The sequence below is a fragment of the Fundulus heteroclitus genome, chromosome 20 (genome assembly GCF_011125445.2).
Source record: "Fundulus heteroclitus isolate FHET01 chromosome 20, MU-UCD_Fhet_4.1, whole genome shotgun sequence".
In the NCBI taxonomy this organism is placed as follows: domain Eukaryota; kingdom Metazoa; phylum Chordata; class Actinopteri; order Cyprinodontiformes; family Fundulidae; genus Fundulus; species Fundulus heteroclitus.
The window spans coordinates 22,394,018-22,405,478 of NC_046380.1; the positions used below are offsets into that span (position 1 = coordinate 22,394,018).

The 11,461-nt window shown below is 42.3% G+C and overlaps 1 protein-coding gene across 1 annotated transcript in view; it reads right to left on the reverse strand.

Moving 5' to 3' along the window:
- The window catches only part of dstyk (dual serine/threonine and tyrosine protein kinase), a 32,942-nt gene extending 22,164 nt beyond the window's left edge, over positions 1 to 10,778 (reverse strand). Inside the window, exons 1-2 of the mRNA XM_021317092.2 lie at positions 10,577 to 10,778; positions 6,526 to 6,935 (exon numbers count right to left, since the gene is read on the reverse strand). Of these exons, the coding sequence (XP_021172767.2) occupies positions 6,526 to 6,935; positions 10,577 to 10,778 (612 nt within the window). The remainder of the gene's footprint in view (positions 1 to 6,525; positions 6,936 to 10,576) is intronic.
- Between the last annotated feature and the right edge of the window lie 683 nt (positions 10,779 to 11,461).

Genomic DNA, 11,461 nt, shown 5'->3' on the forward strand with positions numbered 1-11,461 from the left:
TTCATGACTCTCTAAAGTGTCAACAAAACCTTTATCCGTGTATGGATAAACAGATATATGTATATATTATATGCATATATAACAACTAGAGTAAAACAACCATATTCCTGCAAATGCACTTGAGTATATCGATGCAATTCCTCAATTACATGCATATAGCACACCAATTACTATAGGTGTCTTGATGCCACGCCCTCTACATAAACACTATCACAGCTGCACATTTGACCCACTGCTCTAGATAAAGTGGAGTAAATTTTGGTTATATTACTGGGTAAATATATCTGCTGTATGGGATAAATGTTTAATGTGAATAATCACATGAATGTTTGGCAATGACAAAATTAAATGTTTACTTCTACATATTTGAATATGTTACTTTTTTTTAAAAAATACCATTAATTTCCAGTCATAATTCCAATGTAACATTTCCAATTGTGAATTTATATACAAAAAAGTCCCCAGTTTACCTTCTCACGAAAAGTTTACGCAGATTTACCATTTATTTTTCCAATTCTGTGCTACTCTATTCAATCAGCCTCCATCGTATTTCAGCTCTAAAATTGATACAGCAGCAGATATCAACGCTCAGGATACATAACAAAAGCATTTAGATACTCTAAACTCTTGCAACAGAGGGAAAAGTAAAGACCCATTTACCAAGAATTTATGAATAATTTTCCATTCACCAAGCTCCATACATACTGACCTATGAAACGTAACCTGTGATAGAGAGAGCTTGTTGGCTCTCAATGAACATAATGTATTGAGAGAACAAGCACTTGACACATGTTAAAATAGTTTATTTTTATTTAGTAGCAGTAGTGTGGCCTTAGTTCTAATTAACCATACAGGAAATGAGCAGAAAGAAGTGTGTGTGTGTGTGTTTGTGTGTGTGTGTGTTTGGGGGGGGTCACCAGATTTCATTTCAAATATCTTGGTATATTTCAGAGTCCACAATTCCATGCACTAACAGGGTTCCCAGGGCCTTTGGAGGAGAAACAGCCTCTCAGCATCACAGATAGATGAGATTCTTTTTCACATATTCATCCTTTGTTTCACACCAGGTCTATCTAGACTGTTTGTTGTTAAAAAGCTAAATCTTATTAACCCTCTTTCAAATGATGGTTCTGCCATAAACACACGAGAACCAACATCCCACTTAAGGGTTACTTTTTCCTTTCACATCATACATGCTGATCTGATCCATGGAGATCACGGGCCGTGAGACCTTTGAGCTCATATTGTTGGGACTGTGGATTCGGTGTTGGTGGGTCTATCTGTCAATCTCAGTCCCGTTATTCTGCATCGTGTCCTGTTGGGTGATGGTGAGGCAAATAAAGCACGTGTAGAGGACAGAACGAAAGAAGGATTTGAAAGGGATATTAGGCTCATTTCACACATAGCTCCAGATCATGTTCCAGTAAAGTTTAGCAAACTGCACAGGCTTACGTTTGTCATGGGAGGACAGAAAGGGGGTTTTCCTGGCAGCACCAATACTAATGGGTGGCATGCAGATAGGGATAACCAAAAAAAGTCACTAAGTGTCGTTTTATGCTGCCGATATTCAAGCTTTTACAACCCTTTATCCACCTCACTCTCCGTGGTACTAAGATAAACTTTGGCTCACATCCAGCGTTGTTTGTCAAAGTACCAGTTGTTTAAAACATTTTACCTATGATCTGACTGTAGCTATGGGAGAGTTTAATTGAAGAATATTTTTTTCATAGCCATTTAATGACTAATATAGATCAATACACATGTAGCTCATTCGAAATACAAGTTTTCTTCTTTGTTATTTTGAAGAATTGGCTTAGAGTTGTGGATTTATGCAAGTTACTAGAAACTCTGATCAACTTTAAAAAGTTAAATGATTAACATTATGGCGCCCATCGGTTTGTCTGATGGTATTCTACATAAAGCTGCAAATCGACTCTGAAAATGTAAATCCTTTGAGTGTTAATTTATCACTCAAGTCAATATAAAAATAAATAAATAAAAAATGCACATCCGCTCATATGATGTGTTCCTTTATATTTACGAACACATAGCAGCGCATATTTGCGGTGGTCATGGGAATGTCTGTGATGGAGGAAGAAAACTCAACGACACAAATAAAGAGATTTTTCGTAAGCACTGATTAGCAAAAGTAGACTCTCAGATGGTCTGAAAGAGAAAGCGTGAAAGGGAGGAGAGAGATGGAATGACCAGCCGCATAACAAAGGAGACAGACAGTCCTGTCTCCAAGAAACAAGAGGCCAGTCGGTCTGGCCAGTCTCTTTGGGACAAAGATAGCCTGCAGACATTTGTTCATGGCGAGCTGAAGTCTGTACACTGTTTTCTTCATGCAACCCTGTTTCCAATAACAACTCATCAAAATAATGTCCGACTGCTGATTTCAAGTCAGAGCCAGGCTTTAATCTGAGAGTAACCAAGTGCTATAGGGACATAATTGCATTTCTTGCCTCAACAGTGCACTCAGCTTTGTCAATACCACAGCAGTTACTGAGTATAAAGCAACATCATTCGGACACTACAAAATTGTGCTTTTAACAAAATAATGTATCTAATTTTAATACATAAAAATGCTACAGTTACAGATTTATTCTGTTTTTGTTTTCCCCACATTTAGGTTCAACAATTTTTCATATCAGGCAATGAAAATCAGAGTTATGTATATATATATAAAAAAAAAAAAAACATTTTAATGAAGATCTCCTTTTAAGAATACAAAATATATCCCACCTGGGCCTCTTATTATTTCATCGTCAACTGCAATTAACTACATTTACTGGAAAGTTGGTTTTAATTTCCCAAATCAAATCCAGGTCTGATTACTGCCTAACGTATAAAATCAAGAAATCCCTTAACTAAAACCCGTCTAACAACATGAAGGAGGCGAAAACGATCTAACAAAGATTACACGTCATGCACTGAACTGATCGAAAGAGTTAAAAAACGGATGAGAAACAAAGTTACTGGCGTCCATAAGTGTGGAAAAGGGTGACAAAGCCATTTCTAAGGTTCTGGGTCGTATCCCCAAATGACGAAAACATGGAGCAGCAATGAACCTTCCTGGAAATAGCGAATCAAAAACTTCTTTCAGAAAACGTTTCTCTTTATAAGCGGCTTCAAAGCTCCTCCTGGCCATTTGTAAATTACAATTTTTCTTTTATTTTTTTTAAACAAGCTCCCAGTGTTGGTCGACAGGTGGTTCCTAAACCTCAGACCCTGGACGACTCGCCGTAACTGTTGGACCCAATAATACTGCTCTATACAACAAACTGATGAGGTGATGGTCCGGCCATCGACTTGTGACCTTAAGGTTCTTGGGTTTTGGAGCAAAACAATGATCCAAAGTATGCCAGCAACTCCACCTCTGAATCACTCAAGACTGATTAAATGATCAAAATCTGATCGGGATGATGTGGCCTGACCTGCGGCAGGATTTATGCAGCAGGATTTATGCTGCTTTTATGCTGGAAACCACTCCCATGCCGCTGAACTGAAACCAACAATAATTTAATAGCAATATATATCGATCGATAGACGTATATCGATGATAGAAAAAAAGGTCAGAAAAAGTTCAATAGAATAAAAGTTTTCCTTAATTATGCATTTTAGCCAAGTAGGCTAATATTACAGTCATTACATCCTCCCAACCAATCAGAGCGCAGACCCAGGAACACTCCATCACCAAGCTCCACCCCCTTCAAAGAGTTCAGAGAAGCAAGCGTTCTTTTTCATTCTTTAAATACTTGCAGGTTTGGTAAAAAGTTGGTTGAATTAAGGGTTGAAAGTTTGAATTCAGTGTTTGTGTGTTCTGTATCTAAAAATAGATCATTAAGCAACAGCATAAAAAGGCCAGGGCTGTACTTAAAATATATGTTTGTGAAATTCGTTGATAATTATCTTTATCGATCCAATGTGATTTCTTTTATCCACATTTTCTTTTCTGTATCCTCTAGCCCTAGTCTGAACAAAAAAAAAAAAAGTGAGCTAAAAAAGTCTCTCCACCGCAACCATTACTGGTTAATGCAAGTGCTTGATGGCAGCCGTTTCCATCAAGGCTGGCAGAAGCAAAACCATGCCGAATAGGACCGACCTAAAAGGATCGCAGATTCACTGCGAGTTGACTTCGTTAAGACCAATTCCTTCATATATGGTAACATCGTTAAAAAAGGCTAAGTATTTCAGGATACTTTATATCAGGATACTTTATATCAGGATATTTTGAGTGTACCTGCTAACATCGAAGCCAATTATTAACAGGTAGAGCATTATGTGTGGACCTCTGGCAGCCGACAAAACTGAACATACAGTAGACCTCAAAGTGTTTTTAGAAAACATGGCGGGAGGTTCTCCCTCTGCGTGTTTGTTAAAACTACATTTACGTCTCCCTGGGAGCCGAGCCTAAACTCCTGGGTGAAGGACAGCTAATTAGCAGGTCGGTTCTCGTCCGCGTTGGCCTTTAAAGCGCGGTGCTGCGACTATAGCGGAACCGTGTGAATACCACAGCCGGCAGGGAGATTCTGCGGCTTCATTTATCCCGTGTGTAATCACAGCTCTGCCTCACCAATTTAGCAGGAACATGAAGCTCGGCAGCACGCTGCTTCAGCATGTGACAGGCCCGTGTTTGTTAATAGGAACAAATACATAGAGCGAGATCACGCTTGTCCTTAGACCATCGATTGAACCGTCACCCAAAATCATAACGCTGGTGTGAAAAAAAATTGCTTTTCTTTTGCTTACAGATGTTTTCCTTTCATTCTGGTTCGACGTGCGACTCAAATGTGTCTTCCGGGGACTCGTAGCGACGTGAAAAATCGGGTAATATTTACAACAAGACGACATCAAGACTCAGATCAATCCCTTCTGGACATCTCAAACGTGTAATCTGAGGGACCAAGTCCTGCTTGTGTGCAGAGTACGCGTCAAATTTAGGTCAAAGAAGTTAGAGGTAGCCTTTTGCGTTAGATCGTGCTAAAGTTATATTTTGATCTAGGCTTAAAAACATCTAAATTGCTCTTTGTCGGTGTCCCAGACTTCAGATTTATCCATGGCAACAGGATCACAGCAAAGAGCTTGAGATCTTTTTTTTTTTTTTAACAGGGCCCAGTCATGTGAACCACACCAGACCGGTGGCATTACGTAAGGGGGGCTGGGACGGGTGGGCCGCCCCGAGGCAGCACTAAGCCTGGTTTCTAGGGTTGTGCGATCTTTGGTTAAGGGTCTTGGTCTAAGCGATTAGACGCCGATTTCCATGTGTCCCACATGACAGGAGTGACTGCAGCCCTTCCACCGGGCCCAGCTTCTTTTTTTTTTTTTCACTCCCAGGGGATATTGGGATTTTTCAGGTCATACCGCATCAAATGGCTGCATGACTGCGACATGTCCGACGTTTCTCCCTACACTAAAAAAAAAACAACAAGTCTATTACAACAAGAGCTCAAACAGTGAGAACAGCTGCGGCTAAAATGTGCATTCCTGAACAGCAGCATGAATCAGGTAAAGTGGGGTGGGGGAGTGAACGACCCAGGAAATAATCTGCTCAGATCCGTAATCTGTTTGAGAGCCGAGCCACGTGAGCAACGGCTTCTTTAACCCAGATGAAGAAAGCAAAGGGCAAAACCTATCCATTTGTTTTAATCTGGAGGAAGAACACTGTTTCTAAAAACACTGAACACAAAAGAGAAGTAAACGGTATAACATGAAGACGTCGTCATGATCAATTCGCCATGATTTATGTTTTCTAAGCTGATTAAATGAATAAAAGACTGAACAGATAAGCAGAGATAAAGGGAAACGTAGACAAGATTAAACAAATTTGCACAATTAAAGAGTATTACTCAAATTAGCATCTGGAAGCATCGGTTTTGGAGTCTTACCAGCAATCACAAAGGAGTTTCGGTCTGGACTTTGACTAGGCCATTCACACCCACGAATACGCTTTGATCTGAGCTAATCAACTGGCTTTCTAGCTGAATGATTAAGGCACATTGTCCTGCTGGAAGGTGGGCGTCGGCCCCATGCTCACGCCATCCAGCCTCCATCAGGTTTTCTTTCAGGATTGACCTGTTTTAGGCTGTTTTAGCTCCATCTTCCCCACAAATCTGACCATTTTTCCTGTCCCTCAAGCTGATGAGGGAAAAACACGCCCATAACAGGATTCTTCCAAAAAACATTCAACAATAAGTATTGCTGTGATCTTTACAGCTCCTCCACAGTTACCATTGGCCTCTTGTCTGCTTCTCTGATTAATGCTCTCCTTGCCCAGAGTGTCAGTTTAGGTGGATGTCCATGTCTTTGGTAGGTCTGCAGTTATGCAACACTCCTTCCATGCATACATCACTGTTTGTGTAACCAATGTTAGATTCTGCATCTTAATAGTGTTTACCATTCTGCATATCTGAAACCACTGTCACTTGATGTTTTGTGACGCTTCCTGATGACATTTTTTCACTGAGAAAATTAGCTTTATGCGAGGCGCCGAGGCGACGCGGTGCCAGAACGGCTGCGGCGTACCTGAAGCAGAGGGTGATGCAGGGTGATTTCCAGCTCTGCCAGTCTGTGGGCCGGGTCCTCGCACTCCTCGTGGATTTCCAGGTCCTCCCTGGGGACCGTCTCCCAGCGGCCACGGTTGGCCGCCAGCTGGTGCACCAGCTCGTACTGGCCGGGCAGCGCCAGGCTGAGCCGCGTCTGTCTGCCGTGAGTGAAACACAGCTTCCTCCTCTTGCAGACGACGCCTTGGCCGCCTGCGCAGGCCTCGCCGGCCTCGGCGCCCAGCGGCAGCAGCCTCTCCCCCAGCAGGCAGTTGAGCAGCTGGTAGCGGGCGGCGCAGTCCTGGCCCAGCACCAGGATGTACGGCGCGGCTCCCACGGCGCTGCGCAGGAACTCTTCCTCGTGGCTCGGGAAAGAGATGCAGCTAATCTGACCTGCGAAAGGATTTCAGCCAATTAAACACGAGCTCTGGATCATGTAAACAATGGTCATCAGCAATCCAAGAAGAGATGAACTACTTAAGGACAGTCTGCCCTTCGTACCCCAGTGACTTTCTCAGAATATGCTATAGATGACTGCTTATCGCAAAAGACATCAACGTCTCGTTTCTAATAACTCCTGGCGGCGGTTAACTCCTGATCTCACCCAAAGATGAGGGGAACATGCACAAAAGAACCAATTCAGCTTTCCGCCCAACCTTTCAGGGATAATCCTCCAGGGTGCTGAGTAACAGTCTCAAACGGTTATGCGACAAATACGGGACAACAACAACAATAAAAAAAAAAAAAAAAAAAAAAACAGCTTTCCGTGCTACCTGCCCTGGATGTGAGGCTGAAGCCAGATCTGCTTTAACCTAAATCTGGCATTCCACTATAACATTCATTAAAGACTGCAGCCAAGGAGAGGAATAACGCTTACTGTCCACAGGGAACCGCTAAGAAACATCAAAAGCCTCAAGGCAAACACAGTTTTTTTTCCAGATAGATGGATGTCTTTCACGGACAGATGCGGTCACCAATATCATCCCAAATGACAATATGAATATTATTAAAAGAAATAAAACAGCTGTAGATTTGCAGCTGGTGTCAATCTGGGTCGACCTTCCTGTGTGCGCGCTGTTTAAGCTACAACTGATCGTTTTTGGCGCATATATTTACAAAGATGGCAGGTGAAGAGGGGCGCTGACCTGATGTTAGACTACGAGTGCAGCGTTATGTGAGATAGAGATGCACCAATCAGGCTTTTCTGGGCTGATACCGACCTCTGACTTTCTGTAATGCCTGACCTGCCGAATCCTTGTTCCATATTCCAAGATTTAAAAAAATTTAATTTACCACAAATGCGCAGCTAACGCTTAGGTGGAGCTGGGAGTTTTGAATCCCATAGATTTCAAGATTAGGCCCATTCCTTAACTTTTATCTGACTTGTTTTTCCCCCGGTCAACTCATACCAGTGATTCAAACAGCATGTTGTACGCCGATGTGTTTGATAAGCAAAAATGGTGGGAGTTACTAGTTTTTCTGTATTTATATATAATTACTTTGCCTCCTGATCACAGCCGATCCAACAATAATTGGCTGGCTGATCAGAAAGTCATCAGCTCAGTTTTTGTGCCTGAGATCAGTCAGTGCGAGGTCTTTGTTTACCTGATACAAATGGCGTCTCTGCATTTTGAAAAAAACACTGGGAAACGGCTTCAGAGATTCTGCCGCTCATGAATTTAGCCGAGCAACCAGTGGCTCTGCGCTGTTTAATTCATACCCACATGGCATCCTTGTTTGTGCCGTTTACATAATCATACAGAGGTGTCAAAGTCACATTACACAGAGAATGAGATTCATTAAAAGGCTGTTTAGAAAGCCAATTATTGTTAAAACACAGTTTCTGATCTGTCAAAAAGCTAGAACGTTGCTCTAAAAAGGCTCACACTTTAATCGGGTTACATTAAGAGCACCGCGGCACAGACACCTGCAGAGGTCATAGGTTCGGATTTCTGCTGGAGGGAAAAAATATTTTAAAACAAACGGTGAAAGGCATCGTTGAGAAGAGTTTTCTTAAACTGAAAGAACATGAAAAAGATCAACCTATTGCCGGGTTTTAAATACATTTCTGCAACATCAGGAATAGGGTGGGCGACATGGACTTTAAATTTTATCCTGATATATGGTGATACTATTGTGATAATAAAAGTGATCATAAAAGGCCATTATCAGCTTCTTGTTGTGTTTTTAATGTAACTCTGTGGCTGTGATTTGATTATAGCCCCATAAATACAAACGGTGTCGTTAAGAAACACATTTAACAATTCAACGTATACAAAGACAAAATTCAAAATATGTTTCATAAGGACACTAGTTACATAAAGAAATGTGATTTTTAAAATGTGATAAAAGTGACATTTATTATTGGTGCTATTATCTCGGACATTTTGGTCCTGACATTATCGCGCCACAGCGTACGTCTCGCCAGTCGGTTTGAGTTTGAAATGTTCCCGCGCTTTACTTTTTAACTTATTTCTAGGTATATATCCCTGTTGGCGTGGCTCGCCCTGCTGACTCCATGACCTGTCGCCGGCCGCCATCATGCCTGCGCCCTTGTCGTCTACGACACGTGACCGGAAAGAGGTTATACAGGCCTGAAGCAATAAATAAAACAAACAGCTCTAAAAAAAAAAAAAAATGGTTTATTGCGATTTTCTTTTTTCAGTTGAATCAAATCAATGATTCAATTAGGCCCTCGTTACAATCTAATACTGTCCTGTTAGTAATTACAACAAGGATCTGAGCTAAGAGGTTCTAGATGTGAACACACGGAAAAAAAGCTTTAAGAAAATCCAAACTGTAAGTCTTCACCATCTAAAAGCGGATCTAGTTCTGGTTTGACCAGTGTCAGGGGGAGGCTTGTTTTAAATCATCTTGACGTGATCTCAGGTAGTTTAACAGCAAATCGAAGCAGGAAAGTTGCTTTTATAAAGTAAAACGTCAGAACACCATAAACCCACTTCAGTGTTTGATTCATCCAGCACATGAAAACGTGGATTTCTCTCCTTCCACTGTGAGCAGCTTTGTGGTCCTAATATTTGGATCACGGCTAATCTTCGGCTTAACATTGTTCATTCAATGCGGGGGGAAACTGTTTTGACCTCCTCCTGCCATCGCTTCATGCTACACTTGAGCCTCGGCGCTTCCTGGGTTGTTCCTGAACATCCAAACGGATTTCCTTTCCTCTTATGTAGCCAGTTTTCATTCAGTGGATGAAACTCGGACCCATGCGGTCGCTCCAACGCGGACGTGACCCCGAGAAAAGACAGAAAAACATCACAAAGCTGGCTTTGGAAGAGCTAAAGCACGCCGGTGAATCTGGAGTTTTGGAGATAATATTAATATAAACCCAGAACCGCACTAGAAACTCGACCAGCCTCAGTGAAGGGATCAACACGGCGCTTTGAACTAAATGTACACTGAACTAAAAGGATGAAAAATTAATAGATGCACCAATAAATTGGCCAAATATCGGACTGGACCAGTTTTTTTATTTCCTAATCATAATATTTATAAAAAAATAAACAGCTCCAACCACTAAACAGGAGGTATGACCAGAAAGTGCCCAGATGCATGATTGTTAGGTTAATAGAAATCAGATAAAAAGGGATATGCTTTCAGGCTTGTACGCATAAGTAGCAATCCTCCTAGCCACTATAGAAGAAGCAGTGAAACATTTTTCTCTTTTACACGTTGTCTTCAGAATAAAAATAAAAAACTTAAATCAGAAAGCCAGAAAGAAAAAACTAAACCTGATCGGTGCATCTCTAGAGGCAAAAACCTTCAATTTCCCAACCAACCACAGTGACAAACTCAGCACAATCAGTGCATTTAGTCTGCTCATGCAGCCAAGAGGAAGTTTAATCTTCCTCCGTCACCATAACCAGCGCTTTTTGCTTTCTGCAACACCTCTGCACCAACAAGGGGGTTAGTTTCCTGTGATTTCAGGTGGCAAAAACATCCACCCAGCTGTGTTAGTGGTTACATGTGTACAGATGATGCTGCTGCTGCTGCTTTGGGGGCTTCAGGCTTACCTGCCTCCAGGGAAGCCGAGTCCGAGCTTATGGTGGCCGCGCACGCGTTGCTGTAGTTCTGCCTGATTTCTCTGAAGAACACGTTGGTCTCCTTCAGGTTCTTCTTCAGCTGCACGGAGTGCTTGTTGTAGCTGCTGAATATCCTCTGCAGCTCCCGGGCTACAGGAGTGGCTTTCTGCTGCTGGACGTTTCCCTCCATCATGGTCAGCCGGTTGGTGCTGATTTAGTTATTTATTTAAACTTATTTTTAAAGCACGGGCCAAAATCCAAAATTGTTTTTTTTTTTCTCCCCAAAGTCACTTTTTAAGCAGCAACAGAAAAAAAAAAAAAAGAAACGTCATAAATTGTCACCAACTAGTTGGTTGTCATGGTGAAGCTGTGGTAACTACTTCAACGGGTCGGTGTAAAAGTAAGTTAAAGGGGAGTGTTTAAATAGTAAGCAGCACCTTTAGCAACGACACAGCGTTTGTTGTTTTTAACAAACCCACCACAGCTGCTAGCTAGCTTGACGTCGAGCGCAAAAAAAAAAAAAAAAAAAAAAAAAAAAAAAAAAAAAAAACGACCCGGGGCAGAAACTCCAGCGGCGGGCTAGCTTCCGTTTCATGAAGCGTTAAAACGTTGCCCCGGGTAAAAGCTGTGGCTGGTGTCTAGTTGTCGCTTCGCCCGCTTGTGTGCCGAGTTGTCCCCGTTTGCAGCCTAGGAAGCGCTCCGGATCCAGCTAGCGCTGCTAGCCGGAGGGCATCCCCTGCCCGTCAACGCCGTGGCCTGGCACGACAAGCATGCTCTGTAGCCCCGCATAAACCGCCCGGAGCACGGCTCCTGCAGCCCCGCGTTTAGAAGGCAGGGCCCGGCTCCTGCGAACATGAACAGCCGCCGCGGGAACCC